Source organism: Phalangium opilio, unplaced genomic scaffold, assembly GCF_054372755.1.
Source record: "Phalangium opilio isolate 3A_F unplaced genomic scaffold, DU_Popi_V2 ptg000015l_1, whole genome shotgun sequence".
Classification (NCBI taxonomy): Eukaryota; Metazoa; Arthropoda; class Arachnida; order Opiliones; family Phalangiidae; genus Phalangium; species Phalangium opilio.
The window spans coordinates 1,754,675-1,776,202 of NW_028324150.1; the positions used below are offsets into that span (position 1 = coordinate 1,754,675).

At 37.4% G+C, this 21,528-nt stretch overlaps 1 protein-coding gene and 1 long non-coding RNA gene across 2 annotated transcripts; one reads left to right on the forward strand and one right to left on the reverse strand.

Moving 5' to 3' along the window:
- Positions 1-8,921: 8,921 nt before the first annotated feature.
- LOC149704640 (uncharacterized) lies at positions 8,922-17,791 on the forward strand. Its single transcript, XR_016381630.1, has 3 exons — positions 8,922-8,961; positions 9,252-9,408; positions 16,771-17,791. It is a non-coding gene; the product is annotated as an uncharacterized LOC149704640 (long non-coding RNA).
- Positions 14,418-16,747, reverse strand: LOC149704641 (uncharacterized). Its single transcript, XM_089865713.1, has 3 exons — positions 16,190-16,747; positions 14,915-16,100; positions 14,418-14,434 (listed from the first exon to the last, which is right to left on the reverse strand). The coding sequence occupies exons 2-3, from the start codon at positions 15,504-15,506 to the stop codon at positions 14,418-14,420; spliced, it is 609 nt and encodes a 202-aa protein (XP_089721839.1). The 5' UTR covers positions 15,507-16,100; positions 16,190-16,747.
- Positions 17,792-21,528: the final 3,737 nt, after the last annotated feature.

Below are 21,528 nucleotides of genomic sequence, written 5' to 3' on the forward strand. Positions count from 1 at the left end.
TTGTAAGCTTACTTCCCAATTGACCAAAAACACGAGTTCTTTTAACTCGCCAGTCGCCATTGCCACATTTGCAAGTTATGAAATTTTCAGTCTGAACACTGGTGTCTAGACAGAATTCCAACTCAAAGAATCTAGACAGCAAAGATCCCGACGGGTAAAAATCACATCCCGACACCAAAAAACCATTTACTCTTTAAGTATATATTTATAGGGATTAAAGGTCAAATTTGTGTGCAATACTAAGTAAATAATCGCCAAAAATCCTTACGAGCAGAAACGTATAATAGAAGAAGGATGACACACTGTATCCTCTCAAATTTAGGTGTGTAACGTCATTCTTCCCTGGCTGAACCTTTTTGTTTGTTCTCGCGATCAACAAACTTCAGATGGGCATCGCACCGTAAGGTGAATTGAATAGCTGTATGGCACTATTTCCCCAGCGATCAACCCACAAACCTCGTCTTGACGTGAAACAAAAATCCACAAGCGCGTCTTTGCCAAATTGTTAAACGCTAATAGAGTAATGATGAGGGAACTATTTATCGCGCACGTGATTCGGTTTAGTATTCTTACTCCAAATATTTCGATGTTTAGAAGAACGACGTTACACTTACCGCGCTTTGTGGTTATAATAACATTGGCTCGTGGACGCCCAAAAGAGACAAACCTTTCACCTTAAAATCAAATCTCTTTTTATGTATACTTATTAAAGTCTTTTCATTTATAAAATGGTTTTTAAGTGTCGGGATCTTTGTTGTCGAGAAATTTTCCGTCGAGATTTATAACCTGTCAGGATTTTGGTGTCTGGATCTTTGATTTCGAGATTCTTTGTTTCGGTACTATGTCCATGAATCTGAATACTCTAATCTGATTTGATCGCGAGTCTCTATTGCCATGTTTGCCTGCTGTAAACGTTTGAGTTTGAATCTCTCTCACCTGTATTTGGTAATAGTAAGCTCCCTAATCAAAATACCATCAAGGAAAAATCAAAGGCCAAAGGTTAACCGAACAAAAATCTTGCCGTCGAAGTCCTGTGTAAAAGCGAATGATTTAATGCAGCGCTAAAAAGTTCGGTCAAGTGGAAACCTAGCTTTATTGCAGAGGTACTCACGCAGTGTGTTGTCCTCTAAACGACATTTGTTTCTCATTGTCGATTTGTGTATTAAATTACTTACGGTAGAAAAATCCTTTGTTAATCATAAAGGCCCATTCAGACCTATCAGCTACATTGTCGTATTCAATATTTTCTTATTGTAGTGATTGTAAATTAAAAATAAACTATCAAAAAACTAACACGCATTGTTTCTGTAGGTGTGCGGTTTACCGTTTCAATCGAATACCAAGCCGAATAATTCGATCTGATATTCGATATGCCCGTTTTCACTATTCGATACGAATAGCGAATACTGAACCTAATATTAGGTTAAAGTTCGACTAATAAACATTCAGGGCCTTGGCACTGCCAAGGAGAGAGACCCAGCTTATCTATAAAAATATCATCCCAATTTTTTTATTTTCCATCAAAAACTACCAGCATGTGCCTAGGAAAATTTTAAGAAATACTCGGCGACCAATGAGGAGACGTATTTTGAAATAGAGGCTATCTACATATGTTTCTCTCCATGCTTGGTATTAACTATTCGCGATTGTTTGGGTTAACTATTGTCCAGTACTAGGGTTGACTATTCGCGAATACTAGGGTTGACTATTCGCGAATACTAGGGTTGACTATTCGCGAATACTAGGGTCTTTGCTAGGGTTAACTATTCGCGAATACTAGGGTTAACTATTCGACTATTCGCGAATACTAGGGTAAACTTTTCGACTATTCGCGAATACTAGGGTAAACTATTCGACTATTCGCGAATACTAGGGTAAACTATTCGACTATTCTCGAATACTAGGGTTAACTATTCGACTATTCGCGACTAATCGGGTAGTAAACAATTTACCAAGGCCTTACTAATTGGTATTCGATTCGGTATTTGTTGAAGAGAATTTTTGGTATTCGGTAACCGCTTCAATAGACAAAAGTGGTATTCGCAGAACTAACATTTTTCCCTTTCGGTTAACTAAGGATACTTTGCGTTTTGAAAAATATGGATAAACATCAAAGTATAGTTTTTGGATTTTCAGGTATGAAACGTAGTTGGTTTTCGATTTCTGAACGCCAGAAATATAGGGAAATTGCATTAGCGTTGGAAGGACTTAGTGATGAAGAGTGTTCTGTTGATGAAAATACAAATGAAAATCGTCAAAATGACGATTTAGCTGAAAATGCAACCCCCAGAGTCTCGTTGTGTGTCACAAATTCGACGACATCTCTGAAATCGGTTACCAGTGGTGTGGCCGTAGTTTTAACTGATTGCGAAAATGCGGAGGCTAATGACGGGTGCATCTCTGGAGGTGGTGAATCTAATTCAACTGATCTAAGTGAGGAAGATTTTGACAGAGGTAGCAGTAACTCCTCTTCATGCTCGTATCCTGAAAGTGTTTCTAATGAACAAGCTGAATCGGACGATGAAAATCTATTAGGTCTGGAAGAAAGTTTGAAACAGTGGGCGTTGGATAATTCTGTGAGCCATACTGCGTTTAATCAACTTCTCGCGATAATTCACCCGTACCATCCAAATCTACCCCTGGACTGTCGTGCGATTTATAAATGTAATCTAAGAAAAGCCGTTACTGTTGATAATCTGGATAATGGAATTTATTACCACGTTGGAATTTCGGAAGGCATTACCAATAAATTGAAGTCCGGTTTGAAGTGGAGTGGAGCTGAAGATATGGAACTCAAACTCTCGTTCAATATAGATGGAGTTCCTATTCAAAAGAGTACAAATGCCCAATTTTGGCCAATATTATGCAAGTGTAATCTACTAAAAGACTCTGAGCCTTTTGCTGTTGGAATATTCAGTGGAACCGGAAAGCCTAAACCGATTGAGAAGTATCTTGAAAAATTCATAACCGAGGCAAATCACCTCTTGGAAACTGGAATTACTTACAAAAACACAACTTTTAGAGTTTCACTTGGACCATTTATTTGTGACGCTCCTGCGAAAGCGTACTTGAAGTGTATTAAAAATCATAATGGCTATCATGGTTGTGATTATTGCATTCAAAAAGGAAATTACAAGAAAAAAGTAATATTTGATGTACCCGATGCCCTTTTAAGAACAGACGACAGTTTTAGAAATCAAATTCACCAAAATCATCATACTGGTGTATCACCCTTAATCTCTCTACCGTTGGACATGATAAACAGTTTTCCAATTGATTATATGCACCTGGCCTGTCTTGGATGTGTTCGAAGAATCATAACGTGCTTGATGAAACCCAAGTCGATAATGAAGCAGCCTAGTCATACTATTCTTGCACTTTCGGCCAAGTTAAGTGGATGTGCGAAATTTACACCACGAGAATTTTCAAGAAAGCCACGTAGTTTTAGTGAGTTGGATAGATGGAAGGCAACGGAATTTCGTCAGTTTGCTTTGTACACAGGCTTCTATGTATTCCAAGACTTTTTGCCCAAGGCCTTTGTGGACCATTTCCAGTTACTACATTGTTCATTGTACATTCTATGCAAGAAGGACGTTTCAACAGAATTAATAGACTATGCTGAATCTCTTTTGTTCAAGTTTGTAATTTCAGCGAGGCATATTTTTGGAAAAGAAATTTACGTGTATAACATACACAATTTGGTTCACCTGGCTGGGCATGCTAGGGTGTATGGTGCTTTGGATGAATTCTCAGCCTTTCCCTTTGAATCATATCTTGGAAAACTAAAGAAATTAATAAGAAGCCCAAAAAAGCCCTTGCAACAAACCGTGAAAAGACTTGCGGAATTAAAGTCGAGCAAAAATATTTTGTCGGACAACGATATAGAAGAAGCTGTACTTAAAATGGAGCATTCTGAAGGGCCAGTGATGAACTATTTGGATGGTAGACAGTTTAAAAAGCTTGAATACAGGGGGTTTTCTTTTACCAGAGAAGTTCCGGACAATTGTTGCAGATTGATAACGAAGGAAGTTGTCCTTATTGAAAACTTCATACAATCAAATGATTCAATAATTTTCATACTCGGTCGATATTTCGAAGAGTCTAGTGATGCCTATAAGTATCCATGCTTGTCCTCTAATCTCGGAATTGAAAAAGTTTCCAACATTTCAAGACTTAAAGCATGGCGTGTGACAAACATAAGCCAGAAATGCTATTTTATTCGCACATCTCATTCACAAGGAATATCAGTTCCACTTCTTCATAACAGTTAAAATGTCAGTAAAGAAATTTTTGAAAATAACGACTTCTAGAGACCATAACTTTTGATTATATCCTAAATTTGCTTCCACACACAACTCAGAAGCATTGTTATCTTGTATGAAATCTGTAAGGGAATAAACTTAAATTTGATATTAGAGAGATCAAGAAAGAGATCGAAATAAACGTTCTTGTACGTGTAGTATCTTTTACAGTGCATTAGTCGAATACACTGTAGAACATACTGCACATACGATAAGCAAACGCGTTTTTCTATCATTTTCTTAATCTCTCCATTAAATAAAGGTGACAGGGTTATTGTTTACAGTTATTGCTACAGTCCCGTGTAACCATGTTTATGGTAGTGGAATTTGATCATCTCTCAAAAGATGGGAAAACGGAATGTGATGTCATTCACAAAAAGTGGTATAATGCTGAGCGAAAGGTGGCTTACTGGCCACCATATCGTACATCTGATAGGGTCCACAAAGCACTACAGAATGGAGAAACTCCTGTAGACAACTGGACTAAATTTAACATATCGAGAGTATTTTATGAAACGGGTGAGTAGCTTGTATATTTCAATGGTTTTATTCATAATTTATAAATCGTTTTCTTGCAGATGACCTACATAAAGCCAATAAAAAAACTAAACAGTTGGAATTCTGCTCCGATGTTGGGGAGAAAACTGATGATGACGGTGTATCCAAAAGTGGCAGCTTAAATGAGAAAGGAAATGATGTCGCTGATGAAAGCGAACATTCTTCAACAACTGACGATGAATGTGAGTGAAAATGATGAATTATAAACCAAACCCAATATCTTGCAAGAAAATCTCTATTAAAGACCTCCTTTTGAACTAGAATTTTTAGCATGAACACAGGCGTTTACTTGCTGCCTTTCTATTTCTTTTAGAAAATCTTATTTAATATGATTTATCTTTGCCCAAATTTTAAGAGAGAAACTTAATGCATAAGAAACATAGACTTACATTGGATAGAATATTCATGTTTCTTAATATATGAATTCAATCTGTTCAAGTGAAATAGAGGGTTAACTTTCATTAAAACATCAAAAATAAGGTGTACTTTTTATATTTCATTGAAATGTTTCTTTTAAAAGCTTTTTTTGAAATGTTTAAATATTGGTTGTTAACCAAATAAGAGATTTTTCAATAGATCATGATTTAAGGCTTACATTTTCAATTAAAACTATTTCTTGATTTAATAGTTAACCATTCCAAGCATCAGTCTCACCTAAGAAATATAACACTACCTAAAGTACTTGATTTTCCAGGAGGTCAAGGTAATAACTTACAATTTTGGCGAAATAAATAAGATTGTCGGATATGTAAAAGTTCATGTTTTACTATGGGCTACAGTATTATTTAAAACGCGATATTATAAAATACTTTTCAACAATGGCGCGCGCATAGAAGCAACTCTATTTAGCCGGAAGTGTCGCGAACTCCTGTAAGCCAAGCTCCTGGGCGGCAAAGTTTGAGGGAATAAGACACATGTCGGCGATCCTACCCTATAGGTGCCGACTGCCCCGTGTCCACCGGAGGTGACTTGATCCCCACATCCCTTCCGTCACCACCCAAGTAAACCTCATTTCCTTCCCTGGTTACACACATACTGAAACCTGATTAATCACATCCTTGCCGCGGTCCTATGGATCCAATTTGCATTGAAACCTCGCAAAAAAAACTATTTAGGACAAGAAATATGTTTGAAGCTTTAACTTCTCGGCAGTTAGGCAATTTTGACTTAAGGTAGATTCTTTAGCTAATTGTGTCTTAAAATTTCTATAATTACGGCATATGGCCAGCGTTGTTCTATGCGCACGTTTTCTATGTAGTAAATGAATTATTTTCCTTACTTTTAGTCTAGCTTTTAGTAGCGATTGCACTTCATGTCAATACACACATCATTAATAGGGAAATATTTGTTTTCGTTTTTCTGCAGTTGGCTCCAGTAAAAAAGCAAAGAAAGGACACAGCCGCAAAAGAAACGGTGTTTCTCATGCCCTGAAACCTTTAACGGTATCTCCACAGAAGGTCACCAAAAAACGAAAAACCTGCGAAACAAATCGCAGTTGCAGTCCGTTTCTGATGTCAAATAGCCCTGATAATAGTGGTAAGTAGATTTCTTTTTGATGGAATTATATATAATCAACTAGCATGTATTTCCAAAAATTGTTAGTTTTTTATTTATAGGGAGGGGAAAGGAAAATCAAGTGATGTTTTTAATCGATTATTCTACTAATTCTAAGGCCAGAAAATACCTCCGAATTATTTTAAAATTGAAATAATTTTAAATAAGTGTCTCCGACCAATCGCGTAACCCCCTGCCTTTTTGATAACAAAACTCTCGTGGCACGTTCCGTGTCCGGCGCCACTATTGTCACATATGGCGCAAATTTTATCAAATCTCGCGATAAATTTCATTTGACACGGAGCGTAATTTTGTTAATAAAAAAGGCAGGGCGTTACGTGATTGGTCGAAGGTACTTATTTAAAATTATCTATGAAATTCTAAACTAATTGTAATTTTAAAATCATTCGGTGTTACTTCTTGGATGGTTCACTATGCACATTGGCCTTATAATTAGTAAAAGAATCGATAAAAAACATTACATGATTTTCCATTTCACCCTCCCTTTAAATACAGTCACAATTCTTTATCAATTCCTAAACTTTATGGTTGATCAGTAGCACAATAGCAAGGTAGAAGTAGTTTGATTTGGAGTCCAAGAACCCCTAGCCAATAAGCCTGTTAATAATGTCCAATATTATACCCGATGCATTTATCTAAACCCCAAATTAAGCATCCTTCTACTGAAATTGGAAGTAGTAATAATACATTTTTTTTTAATTTTGACCGCCTTGTTGCCTCTTTTTATACCAATGATGAAATGTTTCCTTGGCTTTAACTACATTTACTCCAGGCGATAATTAAAAGTAATTTTTTTTGTGATTTAACTTGTCTGCAGAGGAGAATGTTGCTTTGGCTACGGAAGAGTTGACAAAAGAGGGGAGGGTGGAAAGCTCTCCATGTGATACTGTCACCTTTTCTGGAACTGCTTCAAGCAGTGTTCTTGCAGACTACACGCAATCTGCGATAGGAACGCCATCTTCAATCACTGAAACTCCAAAAGTCACAGATACTGGCTCCGACCGAGCCATCAAACGATCAAGTTTGTTTTTGATTTATAAAAACATTTATTTTTATTGGGTATATCTTTACGTATTTTAGCATTAAGGGTCTAGATTAATATGGCTCAGAACAGTGCGGTAAAACTTAACCAACCATACCGTTTTTTTGAAAAGTTGGAGGAATAATTATGTGAGACGTTCTATATTGAACATGCATTTCTCGAATTTTAGTAGCATATAAGGCCTTAACTTGATAAATATTGCATTAGATTTATGTATTATGAAGTTTATATCAGATTTTTATCATCAGAGTAAAATTTTCGGAATATCGTGTTTTCCAATGAAAAATGTAGTTCATGTTTAAAAAAGCTAGAGATTTGTAAATGTTATAGATGGTGAAAGATAAGATAAAGTTTGTTTTATCGATTTCTCTGAAAATTCTAAGACCTACGTGCAGTGAAACAGCCAGTGAATTAATTCCCAGAGATCTAATTTATAATTTAAATTTAATAAAATTTCATGACATAAAGAGGACCGAAAATTTTATTAATCAGAAAACAGAGTGTTACGTAATTGGTCTTACTACTACGAAACTGAACTCTATTTCCATTTTGAAAATTATTGGTGAATAAATCCTAAATGATTCATTGTGCTATCAGGTCTTAAAATTACCGAAGGAATTCGATACAAAATTACTTGGCTTCACACTACCTTGGCTTCACACTACATTTATGTATATTTTAAAGTTTGGAAATTATTCCTTAATTTATTACTTGAGACTAGATGGGTTCCACCACTAAATAAATTCTAGCTGATGGGGGCAATTCTCTAACTTTTTAAGCGAGTTATCGCAATTGATAACTATCGTCTAAGGGGTTAATGTCAACCTCGTGCGTTCTATGAGAGCGCGATATCTAAATAGATGATTAGAAAGAAAAACTGCGGTTGTCTGGCTAATTCCCCTCGTGCTTATTAAAAATCAAAGTGGGCAAATTTAAATTTTAACGTCTTTAATTATAAAGCAAGCGATAACTTATCGACTAGTTTAACCCTTTTGCTAAGTTATCACTCCCGTGGAAATTAAAGACGGTAAAATTTTAATTTGACCAATTTTTGTTTTATTAGGACGAGTGGAATTCGCGAGAAATCGCCGTTTTTCGTTCAAGGTTTGATGACACCTAAGGCTTATCACCTATTTATATATCGCGCTCTCATAGAACACGCAAGGTTGACACAAACGATTTAGAAGATATTTATCACTTGCGGTAACTCGCTTAAAAGTTAGGGAATTGCCCCTAATATTTGTTTCACTCAAAACCTAACCGTAGTGGTTTCTTTTTTTCAGCTCTTGAAAAAATTTATCGGTCAGTGGAGCTCATAAAAAAGACCGTAGAACTCAACAACAGAATGTTATCGAGACTTATTTCCGAAAAGGATGCCAGATTGACAAAGATAGAGCTGGAGCACTTAAGCCTGCCAATAAGCTCGGAAAGTCATATTCAACAGTTAAGGAATTTATCGCTACCAGTGAAAATCGAAATGCTTTGGTAAATAAATTTAAGTTAGAACTACAATTTGAATAATCATACCCTGCATGAGATCAGTTTTTTTTTAACGTTTTACCGACCGAAGCAAGTGAAATTTAAATCACAGTACTTCAAAATATGATACTCCTACCGCCATAAAACCGACAACCATGCCCTTTATCTTGTTTTGTCTACCCAACTTGAAAGATAGACAAGCGTCAGAAAGCCCCTTTTTCTGCATTTCAATAATTCTCATTGTTTTTAATGTTGAATATATGGTTGCAATAATTTATTTTATTTATCTTTTAAAGCTCTCTTATCTGGGTGCTCTTGGCGGCAAAAATGTACGTGATGCTACTAGAAGAGTGCTTTCAGCCCTGGTGACGGACGAAATAGGACTAACAATGAACTGGGCTGGTCGAAAAAAGTTGGCCTTTAAAAGCCTAAAGATGAAGGATTTGATAATATGTTAGTACTAATTTTACTAGAATATATTGGCATATCAGTTTGTTTCTTTAAGCTTGTATATTAACTAACCTTGGTCAATGTTTTCTTCTCCATATATGCAAACTAAAATTATTAACCCATATTTTCCTACTAATCTACAGGGTGTTTCTGAAAAGTCCATCACAAATTAAGGGGCGTGTTTATGGGACCAAACTGAGCGGAAAGTACCAAAGAACATGGGGTGTACAACATTTTGTTACGGAGATATGGCCTTCCAAACATTCGCCCCTAAAACAAGGAAATATCCAAAAATGAGGAGTAACACTTAAGACCGACTAACCAGCTTGTTTAAAATTACTAGACAATTTCAATAGCCTTTAATCGAACAATTGATTTCTACCTTTACTAATCAGAAGCGTATTCTAGAGGGCCGGTAGGCCCTTCTAGATAAGATCCCACACCCTCCCGTAATGTTAAATGAAAATTCACAGATTTTCGCCGATTTTCCCATAGGAATAACATGGGGTTTTTGGTGCTCCTGTACATCGAATCATTTAAAAACTAAAGCGAAGTTACGTTTCGGAATACTTTCAAATTAACAAGTAACTATTCAAGGTGTGCCTTTTTCAAGTTTCATGAAAATTAATTAAGTCTAAGTATGTTAATTTAATTAAAAATGTAAGTACCTCAAAAGATTATTCTACAGCAGACGACGCTAATTGTTCATTACTCTACAGTAGACGACGCTAATTTGCCATTTCACCGCCTTGAAACTTTAACTTGATATTTTTCAATAAATATAACACTATATTTATTAAAAATTTCTCTGGCGGGTCTATTTTTCGTTTAATTATGTGTCTCGGTTGAAATTCTATACTTAAGATACCTTTTTAATTTATATTTTAGATGTTAGTTTCGACCAAGGCTTAAGTTGCCTTACTTAGGCCATGGAGTTATAATGGAAGCTTACGCTTCATGGATATTTCACTGTAGCCTTCAGTAAGGCATAAGGATAGATGGATCAGTGTTGGAAATAAGTATTTTTTTAAAACTGGACCTGTGGCCTAGGTATTTTAATTAAAATAACTGGCCACGGTGCCACTCACTGTAAACGTACAAGGGCAGTGAACGCAATGTCATGGATAATTGTAATCGTAAAAGATACGGATTTGATAGTTTAAAAATCGTGGCAGGATGTTCGTTTTGAAGTTGACTATTAAGCTCGGGTTCTAAAACGAATTGTGAGCCGTATCTTATAAGAATTAGTAGAAGTGAAAAACCATTTTTACCTCTCCGAGTGACGTATGTCACGGAGAGGTATTACACCGGCCGTGTCTGTCTGTGTGTGTGTCTGTGTGTGTGTGTGTGTCTGTCTGTCTGTCAGACCCCACGTGACCGCGTTCGCAGTTTACAAATCGGAGCAAACAAATACCCGATTTCCGGAACGCGTTCGCGGTTCACGGAAATTTGGCCATTCATCTACCAACACCAGTCTTTAATAACTGGCTTCTAAGGACCACAATCTGCTAGTCTTTGTCCATCCCACATGTACACTAGTCTGTACTTGCTAGCTTCCAAGCACAACCATCTTCTGTTCTTCGTCAATTTCACCTTGACACCAGCTTCTATGCACCACCATCTTCTGTTCTTCGTCAATTCCACATTGACACCAGCTTCTATGCACCACCATCTTCTGTTCTTCGTCAATTCCACATTGACACCAGCTTCTATGCACCACCATCTTCAGGTCTTTGTCCATTCCACATGGACGCCAGTCAGTCCATTCTGGCTTCTTTTCCTTCGTCATCGTTTGGTTTCAAGATATATTAGCAAAGTTTCGAAAGATAATAGGAACAACTTTATTTTAAACGATTTAACTATTTTTAAAGTTATTTACTGGCGATTAAAATAATTAATATCATTTATATTTAATTAATTATTTAAGATAAACTTATTTCTTTGAAGTGACACAAGTGAGAGTTTATATAGAACGAGTAATGAAGATTACATCTGAATCGAAACCCTACACGCATATCAAAGTTAATATAAAGCGAGTAGGATGATAAGATCTCTTACAAAACGATAACATTTCCTTTTTGCAGAATATTAAATGGAAATATTTTAAATAATTTTCGGCATTACGATTCTTTTAGTAGTTGTGTAGCTATAAAGCTCTGTTTCATCTCAATATTCCAAGAACATCTTTTGATATTAACATTTCAAATTTGGTGTTTACTTTTTAATTCAGCTTTACTATATTTATATATAGCGTAAACGCAAGCTTTAATTTCACTACATAATATGGATTTCAATACTTCGTCTCTCTGTAAGTGTTGAAGCGATTGAGTGAGTCGAAAGATAAATACACATCCTATATTTTAGTTGTACCATGCGTACCACAATGTTGCCAGGCGTTTATTGAAGGATGCTTGGGTACTTGGTACAGACTGTTACGTCTACCAAGTTTCCTAGCATCCAAGAATAAATAGGATTCATAGAAGCCAGTGTTAAGGGCATGTCATGGGTCAAGTCGTTAAATATATCGACGCAGTTAAATAGCTGATGGCATTATTTTATGCACTTTCTCATTGCGTTTCGAGAGGAAGTTCAACTTTGGCACGGACGACAGATGGCGCTCTTAACCTTCTACCCCCAAAAATCGTATTTGTCTGCTCGGTTTCCCCTTCCGCGTTTTTTTCGTTATAAACTTATGATTTAACGAACTGAGAAGATAAAATTTCATATTTCCTAAGACAGATAAGCTTCTACTCCTTTCATCTTACTCCCAGTTAGATTTAACCTTGTTAAAACATAATCAGATGAATTTGAGTTACAATGCCGTAAAATCCTCTGCACACAGTTACCTAGGAGTGATAGAGACATTTTTACCGATGTCTAGAGATGATAAACTTAAGCGAAATTGTTTTACGTTTGAATAAAAATACCGCTTCCAGTAGTGGGTTTATAGTACTCCTTGTTTGTGTAAGATTAGTGTAGCTGTAGAGCGTAATCATGATAAACGCTTAAAAATATATATTTTCAACGCTTCCACTAGTGGATTTATACTCCTTGTTTGTGTAAGATTAGTGTAGGTGTAGAGAGTAACCATTATAAACGCTTAAAAATATATTTTCAAAAATGAAGAATATAGAACATTTATTTTGTATCAAAAAATATTTTGGTGCTAAGATTGCTTTAGAAAAATCCAAACGGCTAGGTATTGGTAAAAAAGACATGTCTAAGCTATTTGTAGATGAGATAATTGTTTTACATGTTTTAAATGAGACTAAAACTTCCACTATTGTGTCTAAAAAAGTGTTGGCAATGTATATTTTTTAAATATGACGGAATTGCCGTTGATATGATAGCGCCCTATTTGCGAAAAAAACCTTTTTTTAAACAGTTGAATCACTCTTTGATAGAATTTCAAGAGAAGAAGTTAAGCGTTAAATTTGCTCGATTAATTTTGTTCGGAAAATAATATATTTAAGCGCTACGTATTACTGAAGGAGATTGATTTTGCCAATCTTTGTGAGTATTTAACTGTTTAATAATTATTTTGGTTAAGTGGGAGCCTAGCTTATGTGTGATTGGGTTGTGGCTTCCATGTTTTGGGGACATTTGCTTTTTGTGTGGCGAGGTATGATTCAGCTTTGATATGGACAAATGTTACAAATCATACTGGTAGACTAAGAATACGGTTAAGGTATAGCGAGAGAGTAGAGTTTCCACAGCAATTGAGAGATATTGAAAAGGCTTGAACAATTGACTATTTTAAAATTGAATTCCTGCACTTGCAAAGAATTAAAAAAAAGTGAAAGATGCATATATTTAGGTTGTTTAAGGGGTAGTGATAGTCATCTCCACTCGGAGAGGTAATATTTTGGCTTTCCCAACTTGTTAACCTCGTCCTAGAAGTGAAAAATTTCGCATTTCAGGCAAAAAATTGTTTTATAATAGATTAATACAAATGCAGACTGAAGGAACAGATATTATATAAAAAAGGACTTGGTTTGCCCAAGCCTAAAAAGCAAAACGATAAGAGTTTTTTCCAGTTGACTGAAGCGCGGATATTTTATTTTTCTATATAATTTTAAAGACAATCCGTATTGTACTACTCTTTAGAATTTAATTCAATCTCCTGATTTTACTGCTAATGGATTTATTTCCTATAAATTAATTGAAATAAAAAATTACTTATCTCAGATTTTTCAACAATTCCATTTTCGTAAAATTTTATCATGAAATATCTGAGATAAGTAATTTTTTATTTCAATTAATTTATAGGAAATAAATCCATTAGCAGTAAAATCAGGAGATTGAATTAAATTCTAAAGAGTAGTACAATACGGATTGTCTTTAAAATTATATAGAAAAATAAAATATCCGCGCTTCAGTCAACTGGAAAAAACTCTTATCGTTTTGCTTTTTAGGCTTGGGCAAACCAAGTCCTTTTTTATATAATAAATGAGTAGAAGTATGCCTACGGTGGTAATGTAAAATTAATCCCAAGTGACATGATGTTTCAAGATCTTCCCAGCACCAAGTAAAATGGTTCTGATTGAAGGGACTTTTATTAGCACAGCGTAAACAACGTTATTTTCAGGAATTAGTCCAAATGTCCACGGGCGGCATTACAAAAACGAGGCAGTCTTTCGAATGATACTTGGACATGTTGGAAGATCCCTGGCTTGTTCCTGTTATCTCAAACCGTAAAAAGCTACGCAAATCTTCATCATCACGGACAACACTCTTGTACGTTAGGTATGACCTTGAGAAAACCTAAAAGGACATCTCGAATGTATTTGAAAAACCCATCTCCAATTAAGGGGCGTGTTGTTTGTTTCCAACAGAGTAAACTCGCCCAGAGAACAATTACAATGCAGAGCCACGTTTCGGCGTTAATGGCCCACAAAGGTGGTCCCAAAAACAAGAACAAACTTTAATTTGTTTCGTTCAGTAAGTGTTTCATGTGTCATAGATAAAACGCCATGATTAATGCACGAAGAAAATGAATTTATTGACAAGCTTTAACATTTAACTGCAACTAGTTACAAAAATTGTTCAAAGTGTTCACCACCCGCGTTAAGGCACACATTAGCACGTCTTACAAATGATTCCCTTACACGTTGAAAAATGCCTGGAGTTTCGCGAATTGTTTGACAGCCGTGAATTATTCGTCGACGTAGCTCTTCAACATCGGGCACTTCAGTCTGATAAACTAAGTCTTTCAGGTGGCCCCAAAGAAAGAAATCACAAGGGTTCAGATCGGGTGATCGAGCAGGCCACTCCACAGGTCCACCTCGACCTAACCACCGCAAAGGGAAGGTCGCGTTAAGATAATTTCGGACCGCGATGCTGAAATGTGGTGGTGCACCATCGTGCATGAACCACATTCTGTTTACCAAACCTAAGGGTACGTCTTCGAGTAGTTCCGGTAAATCGTCCCGTAAGAACTGCAAGTAAGCCACACCGTTTAACCTGGGCTCTAGGAAATATGGCCCAATTAAATTGTCACCCACAATACCACACCACACGTTTAAACTGAATTGTACTTGGTGACTTCTAACGCAAGTTGCGTGGCGGTTTAGCTGGGACCATTGATGTTTATTATGTAAGTTAATAATACCATCCCGTGAAAAGTTAGCTTCGTCAGTAACCAACAAATCCCGTGGGAAATCGATATCGTTTACTTTAGCCAGAAACCACTGACAAAACGCCGTGCGTCGTGGGTAGTCCGCTGGATTCAAACCTTGAACTTTTTGAACATGGAAAGGATGAAACCGGTGGCTTCTGAGGATTTTCCACACGAGCGTGTGGTTTACGCCTAATCGGCGACCAACTTGGCGGGTACTTGATTCAGGCTCGTCCTCGAAAATGGTGAGAACTTCGTCTTCTACGGCCTCTGGGATGGCTCTCGCTCTAGGTTGAGGTCCAGCCGGTTGGATTCGTCCATCTTGCCTCAAACGTCTGTCCACAGCCTCGAACGTCAGTCGATTTGGTAGTCGCCTCTGCGGAAATCTTTCCTGATACAAGCGTACAGCTGCAGCGGCATTCCCCTCGGCTAGTCCATACATTAGGTGCATATCCGCATATTCGGCATTTGTGAAGAAAGGCATTGTAACAGACTTCGTTGAATTATGAGTTTAATAAAACAAACACATGTACGTGAAACCTCTTTTATTCCTTTCTTAAAAAACATAGTGCTCTGTTTTTTAAGAATAGGCGAAGTTCTCACTATTTTCGAGGACGATCCAAAAACAAGCAGCCGCCAATTGGTTTGCTGATTAAGAAAAAACCACACGCAACTTGCGTTAGAATTCACAAAGTACAATTCAGCTTAAACGTGTGGTGTAGTATTGTGGGTGACAATTTAATTGGGCCATATTTCCTAGAGCCCAGGTTAAACGGTGTGGCTTACTTGTAGTTCTTACGGGACGATTTACCAGAACTACTCGAAGACGTACCCTTAGGTTTAATAAACAGAATGTGGTTCATGCACGATGGTGCACCACCACATTTCAGCATCGCGGTCCGAAAACTTGTCAATAACATTTTCTTTGTGCATTAATCATGGCGTTTTATCTATGACACATGAAACACTTACTGAACGAAACAAATTAAAGTTTGTTCTTTTGTTTGGGACCACCTTTGTGGGCCATTAACGCCGAAACGTGGCTCTGCATTGTAATTGTTCTCTGGGCGAGTTTACTCTGTTGGAAACAAACAACACGCCCCTTAATTGGAGATGGGTTTTTCAAATACATTCGAGATGTCCTTTTAGGTTTTCTCAAGGTCATACCTAACGTACAAGAGTGTTGTCCGTGATGATGAAGATTTGCGTAGCTTTTTACGGTTTGAGATAACAGGAACAAGCCAGGGATCTTCCAACATGTCCAAGTATCATTCGAAAGACTGCCTCGTTTTTGTAATGCCGCCCGTGGACATTTGGACTAATTCCTGAAAATAACGTTGTTTACGCTGTGCTAATAAAAGTCCCTTCAATCAGAACCATTTTACTTGGTGCTGGGAAGATCTTGAAACATCATGTCACTTGGGATTAATTTTACATTACCACCGTAGGCATACTTCTACTCATTTATACGCTTCTGATTAGTAAAGGTAGAAATCAATTGTTCGATTAAAGGCTATTGAAATTGTCTAGTAATTTTAAACAAGCTGGTTAGTCGGTCTTAAGTGTTACTCCTCATTTTTGGATATTTCCTTGTTTTAGGGGCGAATGTTTGGAAGGCCATATCTCCGTAACAAAATGTTGTACACCCCATGTTCTTTGGTACTTTCCGCTCAGTTTGGTCCCATAAACACGCCCCTTAATTTGTGATGGACTTTTCAGAAACACCCTGTATGTAAATATATTTCTAGGTGCTGTAAGATCTAATATGATGTTTCGAAACTCGACTGAAAAAGAAGTAGAAGATGAAATCAAAGAATGGCTAAAGCATTCATCGACGAGAATGAGTAAGAAGCTAAAGCAAAACGAAAAGTCTTCTGTTGAAGCTAGAAATGTGGTCGATATTACCACAGAAAACGTATTTACGGGAGCAAGTGATAATCAAAATACCGAAGAGAACTAAAAATGACGGAGAAAGTGATATTTTTGGATTGTCTTAAAGCTTGGGACAATTAAGTTAAACTCAAACCATATTATTTGCTCCAAAAAGAGCTTAAAAGCTATTTTTTTCACCCCCCCCTCCAAAAAAATTAAACCGAAAATCATTGTTCGCTTATCACTTGACGGTTGTGCATCCAAGTTTCTTATGTTTTTGGATTTTTTTTTATTTTTGCTTATTATTATTCTGAAAAATGGTTTAATTATATTTCATATCGACTGTTATGCAAAGTTTGTGTCAGCTTCAATATAAAGTGTTTTCTAGCATAATTGTTAAGTTGATTAACAATTCAATGTCATATTATCAGTTTGTTTCTTTTTTTGCGTTCGTTAGTCCTTTTAAAGGAATGGTGAAAGTGCAAATACGGTGATGAACCAAATGCATAGTGAAACATTCGGGACATATTAGATTGATTGTAAAATTACAGACATCTATCCTTAATGTTTCACTATGCACGTAGGTCATCACCCAATTTCCTTCCTAATTTTTCATTTAAAACAGCAAAAACATTATGATAGGAATTTATTTCGTGAATTTTCTGAAGGACTTATCCATGATTTAAAGTCAACATATCCATTTTTGCTCTTTTTCAAAGAAATGCATAGAATTAGATTTTCATATTCAAAATATTACCTAAGTTTTGACAGAATTGTTCAATTTATAAGACTATCAAACCTGTTCTAAAATTAAGAGTATGAAAACATATGGAATGTGATAATTTTATAGTACATGCTTGTTTAGATTAAAAGCGCCATAATTGATAACTTTAAAAATGGTATTGAACTTTTTAACAATTGGACTTAAGGCACAAAGTCTGACGAAACAAATACTCTTAAAATGAAATTCAAATTCGAAACTAATGTAGGTGAAATTATAGTGATGAGCCCAACGTGCCTTTTTCGGTTGCAAAATGGTGGTAGGGGAAACATTCCATATCGGTGATATCATGGTTATGATGACAGTGTTGCCTATAGGTTCAAATATAGTGGTTTGGGAAAGGCTTCATTTAAGTATTTTATGGTGGTTAGGGTAACTTAATTGCAATTTCTGTTCAATATTGTGCAAAAGGTAAATGTTTCGTCCCTCTTTAATTATATTTGCAAAGAACCCTTTTCTTAAACGTTAAAATATGGGACAACGTTCCCTTAAGGTTTTAATAAGGTAGAGACGTTTCCTAAAGGTTCAGTTATGGGGATAGAGGAAACGTTATGTTAAGGATCAAAAACGGTGGCAAGGGAGACGATTACTAAAGGTTCAAATACGGTGACGAGGAAAACGTTTACCAGAGGTTCGAATACGGTGACAAAGGAGACGTTTCCTATAGGTTCAAATACGGTGGCAAAAGAGCCGTTTCCTATAGGTTCAAATACGGTGGCAAAAGAGCCGTTTCCTAAAGGTTCAATTACGGTGGTAGGGGAAACGTTTCCTAAAGGTTCAATTACGGTGGTAGGGGAAACGTTTCTTACAGGTTCAATTACGGTGGTAGGGGAAACGTTTCTTACAGGTTCAATTACGGTGGTAGGGGAAACGTTTCTTACAGGTTCAATTACGGTGGTAGGGGAAACGTTTCCTAAAGGTTCAATTACGGTGGTAGGGGAAACGTTTCCTAAAGGTTCAATTACGGTGGTAGGGGAAACGTTTCCTAAAGGTTCAATTACGGTGGTAGGGGAAACGTTTCCTAAAGGTTCAATTACGGTGGTAGGGGAAACGTTTCCTAAAGGTTCAATTACGGTGGTAGGGGAAACGTTTCCTAAAGGTTCAATTACGGTGGTAGGGGAAACGTTTCTTACAGGTTCAATTACGGTGGTAGGGGAAACGTTTCTTACAGGTTCAATTACGGTGGTAGGGGAAACGTTTCTTACAGGTTCAATTACGGTGGTAGGGGAAACGTTTCCTAAAGGTTCAATTACGGTGGTAGGGGAAACGTTTCCTAAAGGTTCAATTACGGTGGTAGGGGAAACGTTTCCTAAAGGTTCAATTACGGTGGTAGGGGAAACGTTTCCTAAAGGTTCAATTACGGTGGTAGGGGAAACGTTTCTTACAGGTTCAATTACGGTGGTAGGGGAAACGTTTCCTAAAGGTTCAATTACGGTGGTAGGGGAAACGTTTCCTAAAGGTTCAATTACGGTGGTAGGGGAAACGTTTCCTAAAGGTTCAATTACGGTGGTAGGGGAAACGTTTCCTAAAGGTTCAATTACGGTGGTAGGGGAAACGTTTCCTAAAGGTTCAATTACGGTGGTAGGGGAAACGTTTCCTAAAGGTTCAATTACGGTGGTAGGGGAAACGTTTCCTAAAGGTTCAAATACGGTGACGAGGAAAACGTTTACCAGAGGTTCGAATACGGTGACAAAGGAGACGTTTCCTATAGGTTCAAATACGGTGGCAAAAGAGCCGTTTCCTATAGGTTCAAATACGGTGGCAAAAGAGCCGTTTCCTAAAGGTTCAATTACGGTGGTAGGGGAAACGTTTCCTAAAGGTTCAATTACGGTGGTAGGGGAAACGTTTCTTACAGGTTCAATTACGGTGGTAGGGGAAACGTTTCTTACAGGTTCAATTACGGTGGTAGGGGAAACGTTTCTTACAGGTTCAATTACGGTGGTAGGGGAAACGTTTCCTAAAGGTTCAATTACGGTGGTAGGGGAAACGTTTCCTAAAGGTTCAATTACGGTGGTAGGGGAAACGTTTCCTAAAGGTTCAATTACGGTGGTAGGGGAAACGTTTCCTAAAGGTTCAATTACGGTGGTAGGGGAAACGTTTCCTAAAGGTTCAATTACGGTGGTAGGGGAAACGTTTCCTAAAGGTTCAATTACGGTGGTAGGGGAAACGTTTCTTACAGGTTCAATTACGGTGGTAGGGGAAACGTTTCTTACAGGTTCAATTACGGTGGTAGGGGAAACGTTTCTTACAGGTTCAATTACGGTGGTAGGGGAAACGTTTCCTAAAGGTTCAATTACGGTGGTAGGGGAAACGTTTCCTAAAGGTTCAATTACGGTGGTAGGGGAAACGTTTCCTAAAGGTTCAATTACGGTGGTAGGGGAAACGTTTCCTAAAGGTTCAATTACGGTGGTAGGGGAAACGTTTCTTACAGGTTCAATTACGGTGGTAGGGGAAACGTTTCCTAAAGGTTCAATTACGGTGGTAGGGGAAACGTTTCCTAAAGGTTCAATTACGGTGGTAGGGGAAACGTTTCCTAAAGGTTCAATTACGGTGGTAGGGGAAACGTTTCCTAAAGGTTCAATTACGGTGGTAGGGGAAACGTTTCCTAAAGGTTCAATTACGGTGGTAGGGGAAACGTTTCCTAAAGGTTCAATTACGGTGGTAGGGGAAACGTTTCCTAAAGGTTCAATTACGGTGGTAGGGGAAACGTTTCTTACAGGTTCAATTACGGTGGTAGGGGAAACGTTTCTTACAGGTTCAATTACGGTGGTAGGGGAAACGTTTCTTACAGGTTCAATTACGGTGGTAGGGGAAACGTTTCCTAAAGGTTCAATTACGGTGGTAGGGGAAACGTTTCCTAAAGGTTCAATTACGGTGGTAGGGGAAACGTTTCCTAAAGGTTCAATTACGGTGGTAGGGGAAACGTTTCCTAAAGGTTCAATTACGGTGGTAGGGGAAACGTTTCCTAAAGGTTCAATTACGGTGGTAGGGGAAACGTTTCCTAAAGGTTCAATTACGGTGGTAGGGGAAACGTTTCCTAAAGGTTCAATTACGGTGGTAGGGGAAACGTTTCCTAAAGGTTCAATTACGGTGGTAGGGAAACGTTTCTTACAGGTTCATTTACGGTGGTAGGGGGAAACGTTTCTTACAGGTTCAATTGCGGTGGTAGGGGAAACGTTTCTTACAGGTTCAATTACGGTGGTAGGGGAAACGTTTCCTAAAGGTTCAATTACGGTGGTAGGGGAAACGTTTCCTAAAGCTTCAATTACGGTGGTAGGGGAAACGTTTCCTAAAGCTTCAATTACGGTGGTAGGGGAAACGTTTCCTAAAGGTTCAATTACGGTGGTAGGGGAAACGTTTCCTAAAGGTTCAATTACGGTGGTAGGGGAAACGTTTCCTAAAGGTTCAATTACGGTGGTAGGGAAACGTTTCTTACAGGTTCATTTACGGTGGTAGGGGGAAACGTTTCTTACAGGTTCAATTGCGGTGGTAGGGGAAACGTTTCTTACAGGTTCAATTACGGTGGTAGGGGAAACGTTTCCTAAAGGTTCAATTACGGTGGTAGGGGAAACGTTTCCTAAAGCTTCAATTACGGTGGTAGGGGAAACGTTTCCTAAAGCTTCAATTACGGTGGTAGGGGAAACGTTATCTAAAGGTCCAAATCCCTTGGTTAGGGAAACGTTCTCTAAAGGTTTAAATATAGTATTAGGGGAAACGTTCACTTAAGGTTTAAATATAGTATTAGGGGAAACGTTCACTTAAGGTTTAAATATAATGGTAAGTTAACCGCTCCAGCTCGGTGAAACTATGATGTTCAGGGTAACGTGCATCTACAGTTTAAATATGGCGTTCT